The 25,992-nt window shown below is 32.9% G+C and overlaps 7 protein-coding genes across 7 annotated transcripts; 4 read left to right on the forward strand and 3 right to left on the reverse strand.

Annotated features, from left to right (window-relative positions):
- The first annotated feature begins 452 nt into the window (after positions 1 to 452).
- BX664DRAFT_146770 (uncharacterized protein) lies at positions 453 to 2,309 on the forward strand. Its single transcript, XM_051539879.1, has 4 exons — positions 453 to 586; positions 687 to 1,632; positions 1,744 to 1,862; positions 1,966 to 2,309. Exons 1-4 carry the CDS (start codon positions 584 to 586, stop codon positions 2,191 to 2,193), a joined length of 1,296 nt encoding a protein of 431 aa, XP_051400844.1. The 5' UTR covers positions 453 to 583; the 3' UTR covers positions 2,194 to 2,309.
- Positions 2,310 to 3,593: 1,284 nt separating this feature from the next.
- Positions 3,594 to 5,153, forward strand: BX664DRAFT_146794 (uncharacterized protein). The gene is made up of 6 exons (XM_051539880.1): positions 3,594 to 3,730; positions 3,843 to 4,004; positions 4,179 to 4,281; positions 4,379 to 4,396; positions 4,474 to 4,702; positions 4,774 to 5,153. Exons 1-6 carry the CDS (start codon positions 3,677 to 3,679, stop codon positions 5,012 to 5,014), a joined length of 807 nt encoding a protein of 268 aa, XP_051400845.1. The 5' UTR covers positions 3,594 to 3,676; the 3' UTR covers positions 5,015 to 5,153.
- Positions 5,154 to 7,093: 1,940 nt separating this feature from the next.
- BX664DRAFT_386399 (glycoside hydrolase superfamily) lies at positions 7,094 to 9,502 on the forward strand (the record flags this gene model as incomplete). Its single annotated transcript, XM_051549323.1, has 6 exons — positions 7,094 to 7,195; positions 7,271 to 7,469; positions 7,591 to 7,659; positions 7,738 to 8,246; positions 8,376 to 8,382; positions 8,479 to 9,502. 6 exons carry the CDS (start codon positions 7,094 to 7,096, stop codon positions 9,444 to 9,446), a joined length of 1,854 nt encoding a protein of 617 aa, XP_051400846.1. The 3' UTR covers positions 9,447 to 9,502.
- A 2,134-nt stretch (positions 9,503 to 11,636) lies between these two features.
- Positions 11,637 to 14,367, reverse strand: BX664DRAFT_146845 (De-etiolated protein 1 Det1-domain-containing protein). The gene is made up of 11 exons (XM_051539881.1): positions 14,266 to 14,367; positions 14,000 to 14,203; positions 13,729 to 13,944; positions 13,514 to 13,642; positions 13,305 to 13,433; positions 12,894 to 13,238; positions 12,630 to 12,791; positions 12,296 to 12,552; positions 12,095 to 12,220; positions 11,921 to 12,040; positions 11,637 to 11,838 (listed from the first exon to the last, which is right to left on the reverse strand). The coding sequence occupies exons 2-11, from the start codon at positions 14,171 to 14,173 to the stop codon at positions 11,721 to 11,723; spliced, it is 1,776 nt and encodes a 591-aa protein (XP_051400847.1). The 5' UTR covers positions 14,174 to 14,203; positions 14,266 to 14,367; the 3' UTR covers positions 11,637 to 11,720.
- Positions 14,368 to 14,692: 325 nt separating this feature from the next.
- On the forward strand, positions 14,693 to 16,641 carry BX664DRAFT_298137 (uncharacterized protein; the record flags this gene model as incomplete). Its single annotated transcript, XM_051542263.1, has 4 exons — positions 14,693 to 15,101; positions 15,288 to 15,819; positions 15,921 to 16,236; positions 16,453 to 16,641. 4 exons carry the CDS (start codon positions 14,693 to 14,695, stop codon positions 16,639 to 16,641), a joined length of 1,446 nt encoding a protein of 481 aa, XP_051400848.1.
- Positions 16,642 to 17,417: 776 nt separating this feature from the next.
- Positions 17,418 to 20,273, reverse strand: BX664DRAFT_365743 (uncharacterized protein; the record flags this gene model as incomplete). Its single annotated transcript, XM_051548492.1, has 6 exons — positions 17,418 to 18,070; positions 18,104 to 18,788; positions 18,857 to 19,098; positions 19,178 to 19,719; positions 19,794 to 19,998; positions 20,084 to 20,273. The coding sequence occupies 6 exons, from the start codon at positions 20,271 to 20,273 to the stop codon at positions 17,418 to 17,420; spliced, it is 2,517 nt and encodes an 838-aa protein (XP_051400849.1).
- Positions 20,274 to 21,208: 935 nt separating this feature from the next.
- Positions 21,209 to 25,788, reverse strand: BX664DRAFT_359485 (uncharacterized protein; the record flags this gene model as incomplete). The annotated part of the gene is made up of 17 exons (XM_051548091.1): positions 21,209 to 21,449; positions 21,509 to 21,565; positions 21,637 to 21,834; positions 21,908 to 22,126; positions 22,250 to 22,302; positions 22,363 to 22,913; positions 22,974 to 23,431; positions 23,523 to 23,617; positions 23,690 to 23,899; positions 23,978 to 24,350; positions 24,422 to 24,576; positions 24,630 to 24,834; positions 24,915 to 25,175; positions 25,240 to 25,346; positions 25,446 to 25,491; positions 25,575 to 25,721; positions 25,774 to 25,788. The coding sequence occupies 17 exons, from the start codon at positions 25,786 to 25,788 to the stop codon at positions 21,390 to 21,392; spliced, it is 3,210 nt and encodes a 1,069-aa protein (XP_051400850.1). The 3' UTR covers positions 21,209 to 21,389.
- Positions 25,789 to 25,992: the final 204 nt, after the last annotated feature.

Below are 25,992 nucleotides of genomic sequence, written 5' to 3' on the forward strand. Positions count from 1 at the left end.
AGTTATATTGAACATTTTATGTCGGGTATGAAAAAAACGGCGGAAAAAAAATTCATGGTTTTGTCACCGGTGACTATACTAAAAATTCGAAAATCTGATTCCAATAGGTAGGATGTTCGAATATGGGAAACTGGAATGACCTAATTCGGGGTAAGAAAAAGAAATAGAAAAAATATTGGATTGGATTTGTTTGAGAACAAGAGGGTTTTTTAAGATGATGATATTATATTATAAAGTTATCCCTGACTGAATGATGTGGCCTCTTCGGACGCTATCTCGTTGTTGAAAAGTCATGGTTTGAAATATCTGATTTTATTTTATTTTTTTTTATTTTGAAAGGGGATGGGGAATGAAATAAAAAAAAAGCCTTGTATATTATACACTTGTACTAACTTGTTTCACTTTTTTTTTTTTTGACAACCCTTTTTTTTTATATATATAATTCAGGGGATATCAAGTTCATTTTTAACCAATTGACAATTTCATCATGGTTATGGCAAGAATCCTTCTTTTATCATCATAAGGCTATGTTTCAATGTGAATCATCAAGAACCGATGAAATATAATCTTTTTGTTCTGCATAATGGTAAATACAATAGATGCCCATGATATATTTGTAAAACTAACCTTTTCTTCTTTCTTTTTTCTTTTTTTCTTTTTTTCTTTTTTTTTCTTTCTTTGGTTTGGCATATTTGTCCTTTATGTTACTTAAAACGCTCTTACTTGCCGCTCTTGGTGTGGTTGAAATAACTGCCCAATTAACCAACAGCACTTTGTTGAGCATCTTGAATACAACACAACTCAGTCCTTCCTACAAATTTATTCAACTTTTACAAAGTTCACCTGAATTGAAACCTGTATTGGATGTACTCTCTAAACCTGGTAATGTCACCCTTTTTGTACCATCTGATGCTGTATTTGATCGTTTAATTCAACAATATAATCAAACCCAACAACAACAAAATGGTGGATCCTCCTCTGGTGGAAATGGAACTTCCTCTTCTGGTGGTACTGGCGCATTAACTGAAGGAACTACTGCTACTGATGCTATTGAAACAGACACTTCATTGTCTATGGCTGCTGCTGATGCTAGTGGAAACAATAGTACAGCTTCTCAAGGTAGTGGTAATCAAGGTCAAAGTGTTTTCCCTCAAGGTTTCCGTATTTACCAAAATTTCACTTTATTGGATGTCATTAATTATCATATCGTAAATGAAACTGTGCTCTTACAAAATGAAACGAATCAAACTGTGATACTAAACTCCTTGTTAACCAATCAAACCGCGGACAAGTTTGGTTACGGTATGCCTCTTATTCTTAACAGCAACACCACACAACAAAACTCATCATCATCATCATCGACTTCTGGCGGTGGTGGCTCAAGTGGATCCAGTTCTGCTGCTACATCAACTGGGACTTCTTCCACATCTGCGTCAGTTTCTGTCACATCACCCGCGGCTGGATGGATTTCAAGAATCAAACAATTGGTGGATAATCAAGCATCAAGTTCTTCATCAGGTAGCAACTCTTCTCAGACCCCTGTTTATTGGATTGGAAATGGATTGGCAACCGCGAATGTCACATTACATGATATTCAAGCATCTAACGGTGTTTTACATGTAATTGATGATGGTAAGAAGAAGAAGAAGAAGAAGAAGAAGAAGAAGAAAAAAAAAAGAAAGATGGATATGAGTGTAGTTTGGCATTCTTTTCTTATCATATTCTTTTTTTTATTTATTCTAGTTTTGATCCCACCAGGCAATGCTACTAACGTATTTTCAAACATCTCTGATGCATCAGCTCTTTCTGAAATGATTCAAGAAAATCCTCAAGTTAGTCAAGCTCTCAGCAATGCTACAAATGTAAGTAATCATGAAGACAGAGAGACTGCTCCTTGTAAGATGGCATCTAGCTCACAGTTTTTTTTTTTTTTTTTTTTTTTTTTTTTTTTTTTTTTTTGAATAGGTGACCATTTTTGCTCCAAATGATAAGGGTTTATGTATGGTATGTATTGATCAATTAGGTCAGGACAAATGGCGAGGATTGGTAATGAACCACGTAGTCCCTGGTGTCTACTATACAACAAATTTGACGAATGCCTCTAGTGGTGGCTCTTCATCCTTCAGTTTGACTACAGAGGCTGGTGAACGTATCCCTATATCAAGCAATAGTTCTGGAATTACATGTAGGTGACATTGATATCATAACAAAAGAAAAAGTATGACTGATCATTGATTTTTTTTCTCTCTTTATATATATAGTGAACCATACAATCAAGGTTGTCACACCCAATATCTTGTTTAACGGTGGTGTGATTCATCTTATTGATAAAAGTAAGTGAAAGATCTGAACTTTATTGATTGAACTTGCTTCCACTCAATAATTTTTTTCTTTTGTTATAAAATAATAGTTATTTCTCCCCCAGCAAATAGTACGGCATCTAATAATGGTACAGCAGCAGGTTCTTCAGTTTCATCTCAAGTAGCTGGTCCAACTTCTTCCATGTCATCCTCTCAAGCACCTACTGCTGGTCAAACTGCTCTTGCTGCTCCAGAGAATGATCAAGACCAGACTCAAAGTCAAACAGACACCACTCAAACGGATGAACAAGACTCTGTGAAAGATCCCTCTCCAGCCTTTGACAATCCTTTCCCTCCTACTTATTATTAGTTAATACTTTATTTATTTTTTTTTCTTCATATGACAATATTAATAAAATGATCTCTATTATTATTATTATTATTATTATTATTAGTATTATTTATGTATCTATCTTGACTTTTCATGTATTTAGTCATTGGTCTAACGTAAAAGAGAGTTCCAACATCCCTTCCCCTCGAGATATTGCAATCTGAATTCATTCCATTTATGGAAGAACCTTGAGTTGATTGTATTAAATGTTAAATTGCACTTGCATAACATCAAGTTATCTCAAGCTTCGTCATGTCAAGATAAATACTATCAATGAAAAGATGACGGTGTATCTATTAATAACAGTTGTCATTGAAAGGATGTAAGCCTATGGATGATGACCTTGAAACTAGATGAGGGTTTCATATCCTTTCACCTTATATACAAAAAACTATCCTGTTTACTTGCTAAAGAACTAGATCTATTCATGATTCATCAACTCTTTTATTTCCTTGGCATCTCATCCGATCATCCTTTTTCACTCTTCCTAATTCATTTTGCTTACAAAAATGATAATGTTATCCCGAATGAATGATATACAAAATATTTAAGATACATAAATCGAAAGTGTCATACCATCAGGTTACGTCAAGAGTAACTATCACCTGAATAATGATTTGGATAATAATAAATAGACAGTAGTGATATGAAGAGCCATATTTTCACTAACTTCGAAGAGCATATATTTTTGATGATTTTTGTTTATGCCATTTTTCATTTGATAGCTTTTTTTTTTATTTATTTATTTCTTTTTACTTTAATAGAGAAGCGGAAATAATCCGAGCAGTGGGTCTTGCATCCATAAATGTGGATTTCTTTCCTTGTCTTGGCCTGTGATTGAAACTACGAAAATGGTGAAATTTTTTTTTTCTCTGTCTTTCTCTCTTCTTCTTTCTCTTCTCCTCCACTTTTTTACTTTAAACCCTTTCTTTCTTTCTTTTTTTCCTTTTTCCTTTTTTCTTTTCCTTATTATCTGTTATATATAATGCCTCCACCAGCAAATTCAACTCTTGGCGAACGTGTATCTCAATTAATACAGGTAAATCTTTATATTGTTACCTTGATGGTTTGATTTCAAAATGGTCCATTTATGTGGACGAGATGATCGTTTTACATTCTCATGACCTTTTTTTTTTCATTTGCTTATTTAGTCTTTACAATTCTCTTGGTTTGTTGGTCATGTATTGACTTTGATTGGTACATTTGTCTATGCTCTTTCGTATATCACATTCCGCGCTAATGTCAAGCCATACAAGATTGCCTACTTGGGTGCCTTAGTATCTTATGGTGTGGTCATCTATAAAACTCACGGAGTAAGTGAACGAGGAAAAAAAAGGATAAAGGATGTCGAACATGACTATACAAAAGAATCTACTTGGTAGTGGGACGAAAAAGCTTAATGGACATATTGGTTTCACTTGGTTTTTAATTTTTTCTCTCTCTCTTTCTTTTTTTTTTTTTTTTTTTTTTTTTTGGGGTGAAAATAGATCCCTAGAATTAATTCTGCTTATGTTCAACGTATGGTGGTTGATGAAAATGTTCAATACTTTCTTTTGGCTTTGTACTGGTTCTTCTCTAGTCCTGTTGAAGGTATATAGAATAGTTGACTCAAACCCCTACACTTTACTAGGATATATAATTTACAGGTGATTGACCTTTTTTTTTTTTTTTTCTTATTCGACCATAGTCACCTTGATTCCATTCGGTAAAACATAAGAATATGATATTACAACGATAGTCATCGCAAGTCATTAACCCTTTCTTTTTGCTCTTGATAATTAGCTACTTTCTCTACTTTCCACTCTCTTGGTTATATTCGCACTAATATCATCCCTACCGTGTTCCCTGTACCTCGACAAGCTTCTGGTTCAAATACACCTGCTACGTGGCAAGCCAAGACCCAACAAGCTATCAAATCATGGACTGACAAAAATTATGGATATGCTATGCGATTTGTGGCCACAGCAGAAGTTACCATTATTATGCCTCGATTAGTGTTGGGATTATTTAGGTAAGATATATATAAAGATGGGAATAAGTGATCTTACTGTTTTTTTTTCTTTCTTTCTTAAAACAAAATAGACTTAGACTTGTGCCTGTATTTTTGTATGCTCAGTTTTTACGTTTCCGATTCCATTTATCCAGTTATACTCGTCAAGCTTTCGCCGAGCTTCGTACAAATATGGATCGAGCTTTACTTCCTCCAACAGCTAGTGCTCATATTCCTCCCATGGTCAGTCAATTGTATACAACCGCCAAAGCAATGGTAATCAAATATGGTGAATCCGCCGTTCAAAGACAACCTGCCCCTGGTCAGCAATAGATAGTGTTCTTTTTTTTTTTTATGATAGTTTCTTTATTTTTTCTTTTTTTCTTTTTTTGCGATATTTGACGTATTTTGCTCTTATCATGATACAATAAAGAATCTATCCTTTTTTTTTTAAGCTCAACCTGATTTCTATTCTTATAAATATTTGTCATTTTATCCCTTTCTCTTTCTTCTTTCTATCAACTTTTTATTTTAGTTTATCATTGAATCAACAAATCGTGTTACCTCTATGTCTGGTATCTTCTCTGACTATTTGCAACGACAACCAATCTATCATGAACTACTTCAAATATACTTACGTAGGTCATTGGTGGTAATCTATCAAAAATAAAGACCATACCAGGTTATTCTCTGTTGATATATTGAATTATGCCAAAGGCTTATCGAACCACTTTGGTAAGTTAGTTTTTTTTTTAATAATAAAAAAAGGCAAAAACATGATTTATGCTAATTTTTTTCTTTTCTTTTATTTCTTTTATAATCAAAAATAGAGAATGCCATCAATCGTGAACTCCCAATTACAATGCTGATACTCAAAATAACGTTGATGATATTCTCTTGGTAGCTTTCTCATAGGGTTTTATACCGTGTGTTCGACAATAAGGAATATTATAGCAGAACTTGGCGAACAATCGACAACCAATAAAAAGCTGAAGAACAACCGAACGAAATAAGGCAGAACAAGAAGGTGCTGGACTCTCACCCAACCGTGCGCAAATTGATATCTCAATACAAATGATAAAAAATTCTACTGGCAACACACAAAGGTCTTGTCTGTCCGTTACTGGTATTATACTATTTCTCCTGTCACATTCTTGACACTGACGGGAATGATGAAATTACCAAAAACTACTTCGGGATATGCTCACGTGGATATCTTTATGTACTTTTTGAATATACAGTTACAGTTAGGCATTTTATCACACTTTTATTCTTATTCTTTTTTCTGTACACAACAATCATTCTTTACCGCGAATCGATGAATGTTTGGAACAACTCTCTGGTGCAAGGTATTTTTCAAGCATTGATCTAAAAAAAAAAAAAAAAAAAAAAAATGGTACCACCAAGTACGAATTCATGAAGATGATGATCCTAAAAACTGCATTCATTGCTCGATATGGATCTTTTGAATTCAAGGTAAGATGAATCTATTCTGGATGATTATTGATGTTATTTATTCCTTTTTTTTTTTTATGACACATATGAAATTCTTTGAAGAAGGTGGGCAAAAGAATCCATACAACCAAGACAGCAGATCAAGATGTTCCGTTGAAAGTATTGTAATGTAAGAGACATAATACAGCAGCGACAATTCAGATTGTACCAGTAGACGGGTAAAACAGTTATTTAGATTCTTAAAACGCCTACTAGCAAGAAAACCAGTGTCAACGGATGTAGAAGAATTACGACATCAAGATACTTCGTTGGATTTGACGGATAAGGAGGCGAATGTCTAGTCATTGATAGTCATTATCCTATGGATTACCATTACATATCTATACTTTTTTTTTAAAAAAAAATACATTTTAATATTAGATTTATCTATCAATAAAAGAAATTAGGATCAATCATCGTCTTTTTTTTTTTTTTTTTGGACTGCTATCGTAGAACTTCTTTTGTTATGATCACACTCTTCTGATCCTCTTTTTTGTAGAGCAATCTGTCAGCATAGCAAATATGCCACTGGAATGAGCGATCTCTTGTTTTCGTCATCTGGATATGAGTGGAGAGTGGCTTTATAGACGATATGAAGAATGTACCGAACAAACATTGATACTACTTTAAAAAAGAAGTTTTCTTTTTTTTTTTTTTCTATGAAAGGTAAAAGAATAGTTAGCATGTCTATTATCTCTTTCTTTTGATTCATTGTACATTAAATGAGATCATCCATCATTTTCTATGTTGTTGTGGCAATTTTTTTTTTTCGTTAAAACTATATAATCACCCGATATGTAATGTATATCACGTACATCATAAAAAGACAGCCAAGTCTTTAATTCCATCTTAAACCGCCTTTTTTTCCCCTTCTTTTCTTCGTTCAGAAATCATCATTCCACGCGCAAGAAGGGAGGGATGTTCTTATCTAAACTCATTTCTCTTTATATACTTTATGGTATCCATTGTGTCTTGGCAATCTATCCACAAGGACCAGGTCTAGTACATTACTGGGGACAGGTACAGTCGTAAGAAAGAAAGAAAAAAAAAAAAAAGAGAACGGGATCATCATCATCTCCTTGTTACCATATTTAGCATTCGTTTGTTGAAGATCAAAAAAGACAACAACCTTTGGCTTCTTATTGTGATGGGGTTTCAGAAGCAGTGATTATAGCTTTCATCAGTGGATTCAATATGCAAGGGGATGGTTTACCATTGTTAAATTTGGCAGATAGTTGTGATGGACCTGTTTTTGAAGGGACAACCTTGTTAAATTGTCCTAACGTTGGGAAAGGTGAAAAAGAAAAAAATCCGTGCAAGCGGTCATTGAAAAAAATGGATATGTAGAATCAAAAAAAAAAAAAAAAAAATACACTAGCCTTATTTCTCTTTTCTTTTCTCTTCTTTTCTGAAAGATATACAACAATGTCAAGCCAAAGGAATTAAAGTACTTTTATCTCTTGGGGGTGCTTCTGGAGTTTATGGTAAAAAAAAAATAATAAAATAGAAAAGGAAGAACATAACCAACAAGCTATTGTTTTCTTTTTTTTTTATATGGATAGGATTTAGCTCTGATGCTCAAGGAGATGCTTTTGCAACTACTTTATGGAATGTGTTTGGAGGTGGTAGTAGCCCTACAAGACCATTTGGATCAGCTATTGTCGATGGTTTTGATTTAGACATTGAAGGTGGATCTTCGACTGGATATACTGCTTTGGTTCATCGACTAAGACAACTGTTTGCCACTGATATGTCAAAACCCTACTTCATTACAGCTGCCCCTCAATGTCCTTTCCCCGATGTTATCCTTGGCCCAGTCATCAATTCGATTGCTTTTGATGCGCTCCATATTCAATTCTACAACAATTATTGCTCAACGACAAGTGGCCACTTCAATTTTGATATTTGGGACCAATGGGCGACAACCGAATCTCCCAATACCAATATTTCGTTGTACCTGACTGTCCCTGGTTCCCCAACTGCTGCTACCACTGGTTATGTTTCTTTGGATGTTCTCGCTCCTATTATTAAGAAAGTCGCTGCAACATACTCCAACTTTGCCGGTATTGGGGTAAGTTATTTTTTTACGTTATTATGATATTTACAATTAATCAACTCTTTTTTTTTTTCTTTCCACTTCCAATCCATGTATCTCTTTATCTATTTGTTTATCTACTTTGGTATCCTGGATGTCTGATAGGTTTGGGGTAAGACTAAAAAAAAAAAAAGGAAATAGCTACCATCAGTTACATGATGATGATTCCATTTTTATTGATTTCTCTTTATCTTTATTTGTCTTTTAGACGCATCTCAATCGTATGCCAATAAGCAAACATTACCTAGTTTTGCTCATGGTCTCCAACAAATGATTCTCCAACTCAAGGCGGATGGATCCATTGGCAACAACAACAACAACAACAACAACAATAACAACGGACTCACCAGCACTACTGTCTCTATTATACCATCAACTCCTACGGGCATTTCTGCAATACCTTCTTCTACAACATTGGGCAATGAAGTTACTCCTTCTATTCCATCTGATGACGAGTGCATAAAGGAAGGTGACAGTTGCGCCTTGGATGCTCGACCTATTTGCTCCGAAGCTCATTATGGAATATGTAATCAAGGAAAGTACACGTTTTTACCATGTCCACAAGGCACACAATGTTTTATGACAACCGACAACAATTCTATCTATTGTGGCACTGGATTACCCGGCAACAGAAAACAATCTCAATGTACACCTCGAGTACGACATAACCGTCTTGAACATGCTATTGATTTGGTAATGTCTCTCATTGATCATGCTACCCACTTGCATGATGAGGATCCATCTCATCGAATCCATTTCAGGAATCATCATCGTCAACATCTTCAGCAAAAGCAACAGCTAGCATACTCGCAACAGGCACTGCAATCATCCAATTTGCCAACACATCCCATTGATGTCAAAGCTGTATCTACTCAAATCAGTGTCACGCAGTCCAATGGTTCCAATTTTACTGCCACAGTGAATACTCGACGTCTGGATAATCGACCGTTTGGACCTAAAGTAACGATGAAATTCAATGTGGCTCAACATATTCATGTCACTGGTGTGGAAAATGGTCAAGTTCAGCAAGATGATACGAGTGTGTTCTTGACGGTGGCCAATCCAAATAGCAAGTCCATGTCCTTGGTGTTTGATATCTTTGGAACTCTTGATACTGATATCTTTGTGGCCCCTGATCCAAATTCATTAGTATTGTTCTCTTCTTCCTTAAGATGATATCTCCGTCATATTTTTTATTTCTATCATTTTATTTTATTTATAGTTTAGATCGCTTTTTTTTTTTTTTTATTATATACAAAAATTAGTCAATAAAACATAGCTTGGATCAATATTTTTTTTTTTTTTTTTGATATTATCAAATGGATCATCACTCATTCGTCTGACGATCTTTCTATTCAGTTATACAGTGTTTTCAAAGTTTTTTGTCGGGTCACAAGAAAATGCTTTTCGTGATGTTATAAAATAAAATATCGTACTTTCCCAAAATGAATGGCGCATTACCACTTTTTCAGATATCGCTCCAGAGATGGCGGTAGAGTACGTTAAAAACACATAACATATTGATGATAGCTTGTTTATTAAAAGTAAAAGATACAAAAGAAAAGTAACATATGCTTTTCATATTTTTAGCAGCTTTGGGTGTTGCCCATTCTTTTTTAGGTATCAATTGATTGATGATTGATGATTGATGATTGATGATTGATGATTGATGATTGATGATTGATGATTGATGATTGATGATTGATGATTGATGATTGATGATTGATGATTGATGATTGATGATTGATGATTGATGATTATATGTTGGATGATTGATGATGGATGATGGATGATGGATGATTATATGTTGGATGATGGAACATCGTAGTCAGTCACTGTACAAATTTCTGATAAAATACAAAATACTTCATTCTAGTTACCTTCTGACAGAACAACATTTTCTTTTTCTTTTCTTTTTTTCTTTGAAAAATGTCAAAACACTCTTTTATCAGCCAACATGATAAATCAATATAATAACGATGATTCATCAAACATCTATGGAAATTAAAAAATACAATAATAAATGTGCTGTACACAATCATACTACCATTTAAAATAGAACAACTAAAAAAAAAAAAAGAAAAATCTAGTCATCAAACTAAAACACGGCAAAAACAAGTCAGTATCATGTATCACTTGGTACATGGATATTGTAATAATAGAACTTAATGTAGAACATTTATATAATTAACTTTATTATAAAGAGAGAAATGTTGCTAATACTAAAAACAAATGATGTAGATACTAAAAATAATAATGTAGATACTAAAAAAGACAAATGATAAATTAGATACAATATAAAGAAAGAAATGTTGTTAATACTAAAAAAAAAAAATGATGATGAATTAGATACGATATAAAGATAGAAATGTTGCTAATATTTAAAAAAGATGATAAAACTCGCTTACATCTTGTCTCATCATTTTATCAACTAAAATTAGCTCATAATTGCAGGGGTGATTCATTTTCTTATAAAAGGATCTCTTTGATTTAACTCTTTTTTTTTTTATTTCTTTACATTATATTCATCTTACGGGTCTGCCTTTTGGCTTACCTGCCTCCATTTTGGCCTACCTGCCTGCTTTTTGGTCTGCCTTCTTCTTTTTTTTTTTGCCTATCTTTTTCTTCACAAGTATTCTTTAATGGTTCAATAGCCGTTGTCTATAATTTTCTTCACAAGTATTCTTTAATGGTTCAATCACCGTTGTCTATAATTTTTTTTACAAGTATTCTTTAATGGTTCAATCACCGTTGTCTATAATTTTTTTTACAAGTATTCTTTAATGGTTTAAGCACCGTTGGTTCAATTAATATAACAACTTAACAATTCAACAATTTCCGGGATGGTTATCGCCATCCTACTTTCGCTACGGCGATCTCGTTACACTTAAATGGTAAGCTAGTGAAATATTTTTATCTGGATAAGTATTACTCATTTTTTATTTTTTTTTTTTTTATATGTTAACTTGGTGAACTCAATTGGTGGATTTCTTTTTATTTTTTTTTTTTTTTGATTGCTCTTTTTTTTTCATGATATCTATTTTCTTATATTCTCTATTTGATTATGCGACAATTCTCTTTTTTATCTTCTGTCATTTATTTTCTATCCTTACGATATTTTATTTCCTATTTTTGCGCCATCTTATTCTTTGAATTCCGTCATTTTTTATTGAATAAAGTGTACAATAATACTGGATGCAGAGGTTTTTTTTTTTTTTTTTTTTTTAAAAAAAAAAAAAAAATAATAATGATAATAATCTGTTTATTTGCTACGAAATGATATGTGACCTTGATTAGATCTGAAAACTCCTATAAAGATCCATTTTCTTTTCATTGATTTAGTGATGATTTCATACAAAGAACAAAGGGTAATGATAAATAAAGAGGTCTTTTTATTTGAATGAAAGGGGATATCAATGTACATAATACTAACTATAGAGGGGATCCTATCTAAATGGTATCAGGTGATTTGTACACATGGAAATTGATGACTGGGGAATTATTACTGGAGTATTGCTTGGTGATGATAAGAGGGTAAGATGGATGAGGAATCATGATCGACAATCGACTAGATGAAAAAAAAAAAAAGATATATCAATCGAAAGAAGGTTTTTTTTTTTTTTTTTTTTTTTCGTTATTCGTCATCTTACCGACTAAGATTTTCTGATGATTCGAAATCGCTAGGAGGTGGATTTGGATTGATTTTGAACATACATTGATGATGATAGCTTGAATAAAACTTGACTATTTGATTTGCAAATTTGAGTTTCCTATAAACACAGTAGAATGAGAAAAAAAATTTACTTTTTTTGATCAATACATACCTATCTGTTGGAGAAATCAAATTTTCATCATAAGCAAATAAAGACAAATCAAAGTAAGGAGAGTCCATATAGGATTGACAAGGGATAGGTAATTCCATAGATAGTTTTTTGATGGCTTCCTTTCGACTACAGAGATAAAAAAAAAAAAAAAAAAAAAAGAATATCAATGAAAGATCTCTTACTTTTTTTTTTTCTCATTACCTTCCTTGATTTGATGATGACCATGAATGTACTTGTTTCATTAACATGGCTTCAGCTTCTGGATGATTTCTACAATTGGATCCAAACCAAACAGTTCCTTCGGGAGATCGGCCTTGAATCGTATCTGCATAATCCTTGAATAGTTCCAATACTTTTTCACTTGATTGATCAAATAAATCATCTATTTGGTTGGTCTCAATATTGAATATGACAAACAACATGAATGGACTTGAACAAACAACTGTACCATCAGGTTTCTAAGGAATAATAATAAAATAATAAAAAAAAATGAATGTTAGATTCATACCTTCTCTGGTATTATAGTTCAACTTACTGGAGTGAGTGTAGCAGTATCAGGGGCCAATTTGATTAAAATATGTTGTTCATCCAAGAATTGCAACCGCCAGAATTTCATCCTTGTATATACATTATAATTTCGGAAAAATTGACGAGAAGCTATACCGCCATCAGACTCTGACATACAGAACCGGTGGAGCTTGGATAAAAAGGCTTGTTGAAAAGATCCATACAAAGGACATTCCTATAGATAAAATACAATGGGATCGTCATGACCAAAAAAAGAAAAAAAAATACTTACTTGTACGTCAATGCCAAAGTCGATTAAAACTTGCCAAGGATCCGTATCGTCATCGAGTTGCTCTCCACCCATCATTGAATTGATTGTCATGTCCATTCTAGCCGCAGTGATAAAAGAGTCAAGTCCTTGAACATCGTCTTCTAAATGTGATGAAGGAGAATGTAATGATGCTTCATCCATATCGTTTGTTTCTATTGCTCCTTTTGGTAGTGCTTGCTTTTTCAGGTTTTTCCATTTTTGTAACATATATGCTTGATTTTGCTGTTGGTGTCGATGGATAACAAGTTCATCATCAGGATTTAAGAATCTACCAATGGACCTTAGTTCATGGAAATTGCCGTGTACCTGACATTAAACAAAAAAGAAGTTAGTTATCATCCTTGATCTAAAGCATAATGAGATAATACATACGTCAAGTAAAATCAATTTGATGGTTTGATACTTCAACGACAAAATAGATAAAACTTGACCATATACACTAACACATGCATGATGGTTGATATGTAGGAAATCAAAAGGCATCTTATACTGGCTAACTACCTAAAGGAGGGGAAAAATCATATCGTTATTATATCGTTGTCATATAAGATGTCAATCATCTTTTTTTTTTTTTCTGTTACCTGACCAGACTCAATATCAATGCTGTAAAATACATAGTCAATAAGGACATTGAAGGATTCAAGGGTGCTTGGATATACTGGATTTCCATTGGCTGTTGCATACAGTACTTTGGTTGAAGCCAATACCAACTTGATTATATAAGATGAATACAAAAAAAAAAAAAAAAGGTACATTAGCTTTCTGTATACTCCTATTTTGTCATTGGATAACCTACATAATTTGAATTTATCACCAAGCAAAAGTCTTTGCATAAAATGTGACCTGTGGGAACTTGGACAGTTTGTTCATATTTGAGACGAAAGAAATGAGAGAAACAGAATTGTTCTTCTGCAGGAGACAAGGGATTATTTGTTGCTGACCAAGGATAGACACAAGTTTTGGTATAATACAAGATAATCTTGTTGGAACTTTTGGATAAACAAATGAGATACTAATAATAAATAAATAAAATTAAAAATTTGCTTTAGTTCATAAACATGTCTTACCTTTCCATCAAAAGTGAATCGTAGAATATGAATGTCAAGGGGAATATGCACTTTGTAGATGATATGATTTGGTACTAAATCCGTATAAACAGAACGAGCATTCAACAAGGAAATTCGTTTATCTTTTCTACCGTTTCTAAGTTGACGTTTTTGAATGTGATCATATAAAATCATAATATTTGGGGAAGGTTACCAAGGTCGTTGCTATGAGACAGAATGAGGTTTAGTATTTATTTTTTCATTGAATTACACTTTATTGTTATTACCTTGAATATTTTTTGTAATTTTTTTATTTATTTATTTGATGATACCCCGTTGTCAAGGTGAATACATTATTTAGTTAAAGAAGAAAAAAGGAGAAAAGTACGCATTGAAATGCCTTTTTAATGTGAAACGACCCTCACTGTAACAATTTTAAGCGGCAATTTCAGCTCAGCAATAGTGAATTGAAATCCGCTGACGAATTATCATCAAGAGCGACGCAATTTTTTCACCTTTTTTTTTTTTTTGTTTTTTTTTTTTTTTTTTTCTCATTGACACAGTTTTTCTTTCTTTTTTTCTTTCTTTCTTTTTTTTTTTTTTTCTTTCTTTAGTTTCTTTCCCTCCTTCTTTTTTTATTTTTATTATTATATACACCTTTCTTTTTTTTACCTTAATTGTTTCTTTCATCTCATATCATCTTTTATCATCAATATGCGTGAGCCCAATTTCAGCTCTCCAGCTCAAAATAAAGCTGCAATTGTTATCTCATCTACGTTATACGATCGACGGGCCTTGGATTGTACAGCTACACTACCTTTGGTTAACTCTCTTACTCATCTTGCTTATATGACATCTACTTCACCTCGAATTCGTGAAATACTTGCTTCTGATGGTGGTCTAGAACGATTAGTCAAGATACTTGCAACTAGTCATAATACTGATAAGCATTCTTTATGGAAATGGTCTTTAGCTTTTCAGTGTGTAGTTAATATTGGTGTACGGGGAACTGAAGCCATTCGTACTCGTGTGGTGGAAGTTGGTGCTGTCCATGTTGTTTTAGCCATATTGGAAAATTTCTTACGAGCAATGGAACAAGCTAAATTGGAAAAAGAACAAGAACGTACAAAATCTGCTCACCATGTGGTGTTCAGTGGAAATAACAACAATACTACAACAACTACCAACACTGCTGTGTCTTTACCCACAATGCCTTTACCTCCTCAATCACGATCAACTCCAGTGACTCCTTCTAGGCAATTATTCAGCATTTACCCACCTCCCTTAGCCAACAATACAACTACAACAGGCAATGAAAACCCAGTCTCTATTACTACTACTACTACAACAACACCTACAATGTCTTTGACTTTCCCAACAAATTCACCATCATTGCCCATCTTGTCATCATCTATATCTTCTGGATCAACTATTCCTTTCGCCATTCCGAAACGACGTACCTTCTTATCCCATACCGTCAAAACCAAATCAAGAAACAAGAATGCTAATTTATCCTCTATTCCACTTCTCAACAGTCTTGCTTCTGATGTTGTTCTTCATCGAGAAGATGATATTTTGTTATCCTTACAGTTGTTGGCTTATCTTTCGAAATACCCTCATATCCGACATACTTTTCACAACAATCATCGGCATAATGTCTTCTCCGTGGTGGAAAAATTTACTCATCGTTTACTTCCTCAAACTATTGCTTACTGGGCTGGTGTCATTATGCGAAATGCTTGTCGAAAAGATGAATCACAAGGTGGTATTCGTCAGTGTGCTTCTATGGATTGTGGGAAATGGGAACGATACCCACGTGAATTCGCTAAATGTCGTCGATGGTAAACAAAAAAAAAAAAAAAGTTATATATATTTTTCTTTCTTTTTTACTCACTCTTTTTTTTTTTTTTTAAAAAAAAAAATGTCATGATGATGATTTTAGTCGAAAGGCCAAATATTGTTCAAAAACATGTCAATCAAAAGCTTGGGGTGACGGTCATCGTTGGTGGTGTGTAGAACGAACTCATTCAAGTCATCCAACAAATACAATTTCAACAACAACAGCAGCAGCTGCAGCAGCAGTAGTGGCAGCAGCACCTCCTCCTCCTACAAATCCTTTAACTGATACTGAACAAATAGGTTCTCTAGATGAAGCTGCAACAACAACTACCCATATTCCCATCAATATTGACGAAACTCGACCCATTGATCAGCAACAACAAGCAACAACACAACGTCAAGATTTCGATATAGATATAGTACCACCTCAACAAGACCAACAAGATATGTCGACGTCGGATGAAAATAGTAGAGGCACTGGATTAGGATTGGAAGAAGAAGATCAACCACGACGTTCACAAACTCAACAAATTTATCGACGATCTCCTTTTACCAATGAACAATCACCTCATCCACAACAACTGTCGCAACAAGATCGTCAACAACAACAACAACAACAACAACAACAACAACAGCGAACACATACACATGGTGATGGAATGTCTGATCGTCTTGTAACACAACAACCATTATTATTTTATCATCGTCGTCGTCGTCATTCTCGATCAGCTCAAAGTTTGGCCTCTGGATCTTCCACCGAAGTCGAAGTAGATACCTCAGAATCGTTACAATCCACACAACAGGACCTGATGGAAATTGATTAGATATATTTCTTTGATACGCATTTGGATTTCCCCTCTTTTGTCTTCAATTATTATTATTATTATTATTATTATTATCTTTAGTCTTCATCCATCTCATTCTCTTTATATACAATATATATATATTATATCTATCTATCTATCTATTTTATGCCTCTTTCTTTTTTTTTACTTTATTATCTCTTTGTGTTTTCTTTTTTTCCGTCTTGATTTCTATTTAGTCTTTGTTATATTTTTTTTTTTAAAAAAAACACATATAAACCATCATTTTGACAATCAATTCTATTTTATTGTCTTTTTATTATTATTATTATTATTTTAGTCTTTCAACATACCATGCCTCACTTTTTTTTTCTTCCCCCCCTTTTTTTTTTATAGTTGGTTAGAATGATAGTTCAATAATAAAGATTTTACTCTCTCTCTTTTTTTTTTTTTTTTTTTTTTTTTTTTTTTATTTTGGCAAAAGCATATTGCTATTGATGATGTATGGTAAAACGATTGTCTCTTTTTGTTTTTGGTTTGTATAAGAATGGTATCACAGTAAAAAAAAGAGCGTTGTGACACGAAGAGGTCATCCTCCCCGATTTCATGCATGCATGGAAATATAAAGAAAGAAAAAAAATAATAGATCGTATGTATATATATATATTGTTATTTTTTTTTATTATTATTATTAAAGAGTATAAATAGTATTAGAGAAAAACTATACAATATGTAATCAGAGATGTAAACAAAGAAATAAAAAGAATAAAAATAAAAAGAAGAAACTATTATAAGACTCATCCACCAAAAGCATTTCCTAAAAAGTTGGCATTTCCACCAATAGAAGCAAAGAAGTTCACATTGTCGACAAAGGTACGAATATAGTTTTGGTAACGAGACAGATGGGTGCCAGGAGCAGGAAGAGAGCCTGGAATACCGCGTTGTTCCACAATCAAAGTTTGTTCATCAATATCCACCTTGCCCTTCTTTTCTTTGTTACGGAACGCCGTTGCATAAGAGTTGAGAGAATACACACCAAGAGATTTCAGCTCGGCCATTTCTGCATCCGTGATACCAAGTTCATCTTGAGGAAGCCAGACAGGTGGCTGGGTATTATAGCTGGCGGGATGCATGTATGCTTCGGTTGCGTAGAGTTGTTTGACAGCTGTAGCCACCACTGGATTCTTTGCATCATCGTCGTCGGTGTCCTTGGTGACTTCGGATTCCAATTTCAAAAGAAGGCGATGATGTAAGGCTTCAGTATCTGCATCATCTGGGGTTTCATTTTTTTGCTGTTCGTTTCGTTGTCGCACTTGTTGAGTTGACATATCCGTAGCCGTTGTCATACCACCTCCACCATTATTACTATAATCAGACGATGTCGAATCTGGTGAAGTCAAAACACGACGATCTTCATCTTCTACATGGTGTACCTTGGCTTTGTTTTGATCTTTTTGTAAATGATTGTCCTTCAATAAGTCACCATCATCCAATTTGATGTCAGTTTCCTTGTCTTGGAAGCTATCCATAGGTAAATACTTGAATAAAGGTTTGAATGATTTGTCATAAAGACCAAGAGCAAAGGCTGTCACCACCAACACCACAATCATAATCACTAATTGTCCAAGTGCTTCATTTCCACGTACAGCAAAAAGTCCAATCATTGTCAATTGCCAAGTGTACATACCAATGTAAACATGTCGAATAGCCCTTGGGAAAGCTCGTCCTCCAGTTTCATATTCCAACTCGTAAACATACAAGAATTGATAGAGATAGACGAAGTAATTCAAACAGAAGAATAGGATCACAAATGGGAGAATCAAAGGTGCGATGGTTGAATATTCAATGCCCAATACAAAGATCACACTATGCGAAGGAATCAACGTACCGATACTGATACCAGGTAATGTTGTCTTTTGTTTGTAAATGTCACGAGGTGTTGTGGAAAAGATCGGCATAACAAAGGATAAGATGTAAGGCACCAATTGTAAAATCGCTTGACCTGTGGCGTTGGTCGATTGAAGCATGACAAAGGTAATAAAGAAAGTGGATGCCTTTGGAAGATTTTCAGCCAAAATATTGATGATCGTTGTTGGATTTTGAAGAAGTTGAGGCAAAGTTTGTAAGATACCACCAGCAATAGTTGACACCAATACCACGTCGACAAACTAGGTTAAAGAGAAAGAAGAGTGTGATTAGTGATCCATTTAGTTTAAAATTTATTATTATTACATACCTGAAAGAAGAAGTATTTGTGGAGAACAGATAAATCAACAAATGATTTTTGGGGAATACCTTCAAGTTTTGATAAGAAAGCAAAGATAACAGGCACCAAAGCGATTAAAATAGCCAAAGCCACAGCTGGAAGAATACCTTGAATAATACCAACCACAGTAGGACCCAAATTATTCACAGCACTCAAAAAAGGTAAAATTTTACTGAGAGATTGTAAACTTGAGATAGACTGGACGAATACAACTATATAACATAAGAAGGAAGTAACATTAGAATCACTCATCTTTTTTTTTTTTTTTTTTTTTTTTTTGTAATTTCTTACCAGGAATAGCCCAAAAGATCACAATAGCAGTAGTGACAGAGATACTGATCATTCGACGAATTAAACGTTCAAAAGATTTGATGTTCATATTATCCCAAATAATATCAGAAGGAGCAATTTGAACATAACGAGGAGACATTTGAAGTTCAGTATGATGGATCAAAGTTTGAGCAGCCATTTGAGCAGCAGATTGATAATGGAATTCGATAAAGGCAGAATTACGTTGTTTGCGATTGGGAATATCACGTTGTTTTGCTTGAATTTCTTCATTGAGACGAGCGATTTCTTTGTTGTAATAATCAATAGAATCTACTTTGCGACCAACAAGAGGAAGACCAAAAGGCATAAATCCAGGCTTGACACGATGTGTAGGACGTAATTTCTTGGGGATGGTGTAACCTCCAGTATTTTCTTCTTCATCACCAGATTGATCCTTGTTATTGTGTTTGTACGACGCTAAGATTACTTTGGTAATAGCAGTTTCCAAGTTACACACATTTTTTAGACGTTCATCCACTTGATCAGGTAAATCCTTGAGATCACTGAACACCAAAAAAAAAAAAAAAAAAAAAAATTAATTTTTTTTTTCCTAGTTTCCTTTTTTTCTTTTCTTTACCGATTGAGCCAAACATGTCGTACTCCACCAGGGAATTTACTGAAGAGTCGTTTCAAATTTTCCACAGTATTAATATCTTCAGGAATAGAAGGAACATATAAAGTACGAGCCATAACAGAATTCCTATATTCATCACTCATCAAGTAAGCGCGTCGTAAAACAAGATACCGGCGGGTTTCACGGAATGTATAATAAATGATACCAGCTAAAGAAAAAAAAAAAATGAGGTTTCAATTTTTTTTTTTTTTTTTTTTTTTTTTTTTTTTTTTTTTTTTTTTTTTTTTTTTTACCTGTGAATACCACGGATAAAACAAGATGAGCCCATAAACGATGAGAATCACGAATGTTACCAATAGTAAGTTTATTGAGACCAGGGGAATCCAATTGATTGATGATATTAATAGGAAACAAAATAGGAATAGCCAAAAGAGAGAAACTAATAAACACCACCATACCCATACGTAAAAATCTAAGAATCATATAACGATCAAGACCCATTGTACGAATCAAAGTGTCATCCGGTATCTGAAAGATTTCCCATATCCATGATATTGTTCCATCTGATAATGGAGGAGGTCGTTTTCTATAAAAAAAAATAAAAAAAAAATCGTATCAAAAAATGTCAAAAAAAAAAAAAATAATTCAAAACTTACTCAATAGGAGTAGCATATGTTCTTGGTGCATAAGTTTGAGGTCGTGATTTTCTTAAAATAAGAAAAGCACCAAAAAACCCAATACCTAGAGCAGCATTAAACCATAAAGCTGAAGTAAAAGTACTGACGGAACTATCCGCACTATTTATTTATTTATTTATATATAAAAGAATAAATATTAATATATATATTTTTTTTGTAAGTTTTCAATAAATCAATTCTCTCTTACCCTAATTGATCTTGACGAGTATCTGACATTAAGATCAATTAACCAAATAAGTGTAAGTTAAAAAGATACTGATTGTCAGAAAAAGAAAAAGATCGCGTAAGAAAGAAAAAGAAGAAAGAATAAGTATATAAAAAAGTAAGGATAAATGAAAAGAAAAAAAAAAAAAAAAGAAAAAGGAAAGAGAGGAAAGAAAAGGAAAAAAAAAAAAAAAATCCAAGAATCCAATACCGCTGTTTCAAAGGCATGCATGGCGGACTTAACCATCTATTGTACCCTCAGGTTCGGAACACTTTTAGTGATCCTCACTTTTAGAATCACTTTTTTTTATTGTTTTTTTGATTCGCCTATAAAAGACTGGATTTAATCTCACATGCTGAGAGTAATAAAATAATATCTATTTCAAAAAAAAAAAAAAAAAGAAAATAAAATAAAATAAAATAAAAAAACTACTAGGGATGACTGATACTGCACCTTTCCCTTTTCTTAGCTTAATTTGGCAAATCGCCAGGTGGATTTGTTTGTATTTTTTTTTTCTATTTTTTTAAATGACTCCCGTTCACCAAAATGCGCTTTTTAATTTCTTTTTTCATTTCTTTTTCTTTTGCTAAAAAAGATAAAAAGTGAAACATAGCAAATCATTATTATATGACTGAGACAATGGTTTTTTATTATTTTTTTCATTTTAATATACTAAACTATATTTGACTAACCCATCTATCTATTCCGATGAGTGTTAACAATGGCCGCAATTTGTTCCAATTCAGTAGTTAGATCCTAATCAAAAAAAAAAAAAAAAAAAATTAAAACAAAAAAAAAAAAGGGTCAATACTTACTGTAAACATGCTGAAAGTTTCGTTGATCATCATTGCATATGCATTTTGCCAAGTCCCCTTAAATAAAAAAAGTTAAGTTGGAAGACACTGCATCAATATCCTCCCAAAAACAGTATTTTTAGTCTTACCTTATTATTGCTTTTTTGATCTAACAATGCCGAAGAAGATAAAAGTGATTGATAATCCACCGTCATCTTTTGCCATTTTTCATGAATATCCATCCCCATATTTTCAATGGCTCCTGCTACTACTTCTAAGACTTGTTCATGTTGTTGTTGTTGTTGTTGAAGATAATGTTGAGACATGGATAGCTGTCGTTGTATTTCCTATTATGGTTAAGGTTAGTTTATCATTTCTATTTTTTTTTTTTCGTCCCTCCTCTTTTTTTCATGATCTTACTTGAGTATCATCATATTCATCCATCGTCTCTAGACTTGCTACACTAGAGTTTTTTGTACTTGTACTTTTAAATGATGATAACGTATCCGATCTGCAGTGACTAGATGTAGAGAGTCGTCGTTGTTCACCAATACCTAAATCCTGTATCATAGATGAATTGGAAGATTGTGTTATCGTTGTTGTTGATACGTTTTTGTCAGACGGAACAGCACCGAGGTTCTATCATTATAACGTAATGATGACGATGATTAATCTTTGAGTAACACACCATCCATTTTGAGAGGCAATAAAGTAAAAAAGAAAAAAAAATAAAAAAAAAATAAATAAACAAATCATTCTCACCTTGTCAACCTTTGAAGAATATACCATACTTTCTTTGTGTCGTCTATGACTATCTATAAAATAACAAAAATATATGAATAAACGTCATCCAAAAAAAAAGGTTTATAATTTACCAATGGCACTACAGGTAACTGGTCGTATGGGTACTTCATGATTGGATGATCGTTGTAGTGATGATGATAATGTTGAAAATGAATAGCTTCGCGTTCTTTCGTTCCGTTTGGTCATATCGGTTGTTGATATTGGTGGAGATGGTGATGGTGTTGGTATAGATGATTTTGTCGAATTTTCTGATATATTCAATGATGAAGCCTTGTTATGTACTGATGAAGAAGAACATTGATGATGATATGTTTGATCATTCATGTTGGCATTTGTAGAGGAATCATATCGTTTGCGAGTTGAGTATAAAGCATTGGATGATTTGCTGGCGAAACGACGTAGCACTGGTGGTTTCGTTGACAATGATGATGTTGTAATGGATGATGATGAAGAAACTGAATGTGAACTGATAGCAGAATCATTCCATGAAGAGTTGGAAAGTGTTGAAGTTTGTTTCGACGTTGATGTTGTTGAAATGGACGATAATGGTGTGCGATCATGTTGTGACTTCATCGGCATTGATTTGGATGATATTGGTGTTACTTGGAAAGAAGAGGAGGCCCTATAAAGAAGAGTGAGTGTCCTTGCCAAAAAAATTTTTTTTTTCTTTTTCTTCTCTTACCGTGGAGACGTTGGAGAAAGTGGTAATGCAATCCCATGATTAAATAATTTACTGATAGTAGTCAGACTAGGAGGTCGTGGTACAGATCTTGACTTTGATTTTCGTTGAATTTCATTACGAAGGACTTTGTCATGTATGTTGGAAAAGACAGGAGCCAGTCGTAGTCTACGTTCGCAAAGTAGAATATTGTTCCAAAAGACACGTTCAAAATCAATAGTTTGATCTGGGTATAATGTTGAACTAGTTTGTGATGATGATGGTGTAGTAGATGTTGTATTGCCAGAAGAACTGATATCCCCGGTAACAGGTAAGGATGTACGACTACAGATATGAAATCGAAAACCACGTATATCAGATTGAACAACAGCAATCACCCATGGTAAAGATGTTAGATTGCCAAATAATGTTTGTAATTCCAAATCATCCGAATCTTCCATATATAATATAGTCATATTGTTCTAAATATAAAAGAGAATCAAAACGAAATGAGCAAATCATTTCAACAAATCATTTCAACTATTTTTTTTTTTGTCTTTTCGACAAACTTACTCTTGTTTTGGCCATCCTATAATCGTCTACATTGTAAATGTTACTGTACACATTGATACCATCCCATTGTCTTTGATAAACTTGATCATTTTCGGCTACGAAATATATGATAGAGATAGATGAATGAGAAAAAATGTAGGCTCCTCTTCTAGTAGGTCTTGACTTACAATATTGCTTTGCCAGTGCTTTTGCTTTCTCAAATGCTTCTCTAAATCCTTGAACTGTTGTTGTTGTTTCGTTGGGATGTTGAATAATACTGAATAGCCTAGGACATTTCCTAAAATATTTTTCAAAAGTAATGGATGATAGTGAATCCCGTCGTTCAGATTTTGGTTGAATAGGTGTGATGGTATGTAGTAGAAATGAGTCTTGTAAATCTAATAATAGTATGATAGAGAGAGAGAAAAAAAAAAAAAGAAGTTTGCATTCTGGTCAGATTATATATATATATTTACCTTGGTTTCCATTAAATATTTCAACATGTTCCAAATCAATCCATCCTTTGAATTTCATGTTTGATTCTTTTTTCGAACCAGAGGATCCAGAAGAAGGAGAAGAAGTTGAACTATTTGTCAAAGATACAACACCATGGATACTATTTCTATTTGTATTCTTTTTCATATCAGGAACACCACAAGGAGTTCGTGGGTCATCTTTCCAATTATCTAATTCTTCAGAGGTACGTTGATTTGGTGGTCGAGTCGCTATCATGATTTTGTCAGTAAATAAGAAGAGAGTTACTGTTCTTGCCGGTTTATTGGTATCACGTTGAATTTCAATAGCATCAACAAAAGTAATTAAAGATCGATTAGGATTGATCAAAGAACACTACAAAATCAAATATTTTTTTTTAATGAGACATTGAACTTTTTGTTTTCATGGAAGTTTTCCCCACTTACAGGACAATCTTTGACAGCTTGATAAAGATTCAAAAACATAGTGGCTACCTTGGTGGGAGTATCATCATCCATTATTGCTATTTCTTGTACTTTCATGCTGGCATCCTTCAATCCAATAAAATCAGGGTGATCTTGAGGTGTCAGTTGTAATATATCTAGATAAAAATTATGATAAGTATTATATATATATATATATAATAAATTTTACCTTTAAACATCATTGCATATCTACTAATACGTTGAACAGGTTCCAAAAGAATATCTTGAAATCGTCTTCGTTTGAATACAGCTTGTTCCTTGGCTTGAGTGACAAACCGTCGATACAATGGATTAGACTTCATTTCCTTTGTGTGCAAGTTTTGTGCTTCATGTTGTTCAAGAAGATACTTTCGGTAACAAGAGAAGTGAGTCATCTAAAAAAAAAAAAATAAAAAAAAAATTGGTTTAATAAATAATTATATTCTTTTGATATATTTGAAGTTTTATACTTTACATGGGTTGAGCATATATCACCAAAAGTTTTACCAGAGGAGAGTTGTTGTAATTCATTTAAAAAGTCTTGATTGACTTTATAAATATTGGATAAGTTGAGGAAAATCTTTGAACATTTATAAGTATTAAGAATGGTCTTGTTGGTTTCCGTTAAAGGTCGTACAACGTATTTCAAAGCAGCGCGTATAGTTTCAACATAAGAGATTTCTGTTTCAATGAATTCTTGTATACGATAATTGCGTAATTCATCGTCAAATATAAACTAATACGAAAAAATAAGAATTATTTTATAAAAAAAAGAAGGAAATAAATAATAATAATAATACCGAATGATAAAATGGAGAAGAAGGAGGGGAAATGTTAGCTTGATCATCTTGAGGTTTAATTGGGTTTCCGATAATGGTAAGAAATTGTTGTAACTGATAAAGACGATCTATTACATAAAAGAAAAATGTCAAAGATTTTTTTTTCTATTTCTTTTTCTTTTTCTTTCTTTTTTTTTTTTTTTTTTTTTTTTTTTTTTTTTTTTTACCAGCAGTTCTTTTTTTCTCTGGAATAACAATATCAACATTTTGACACTAAAGAAAGTGTAATAAATAGTTGAATATATGATTATTATTATTATTATTATTATTATTATTATTATTATTATTATTATTACCAGTGGTGATTTTGAATTGGAAAGTAAAATTTCTGATGGGTCTAATAAATTGTCATTTGTAGAAAGAAATAAAGAAGATATTTGTTTTTCTTTATTTAATCTACAATGATGTGTATAACCTAATGAATCGAGTTTTGTTTTCGTATTCTAAATAATAATGATTATTATAATGGTATAAAATTAAAAAAGAAATTATTACCTTCAATTGAGCCATAATGAATAAATAAAAAAATAAAAAAAGAAAGAAAAAGAAGAGGGAATCCAGGGTCTGTAGTTATTTTTATTACAATAAGACAAGATGGTCGCACAGATCTGAACTGGTGTATATTCTTTCAAATAGAAGTTTTGTTTTTCTTTTCATCTTTCAAAATAACCATTTTTGTAATTCATCCGTTCTTTTATTTTAAGTTTTATCATC

Source organism: Halteromyces radiatus, assembly GCF_025201355.1.
Source record: "Halteromyces radiatus strain CBS 162.75 chromosome Unknown BX664scaffold_4, whole genome shotgun sequence".
In the NCBI taxonomy this organism is placed as follows: Eukaryota; Fungi; Mucoromycota; class Mucoromycetes; order Mucorales; family Cunninghamellaceae; genus Halteromyces; species Halteromyces radiatus.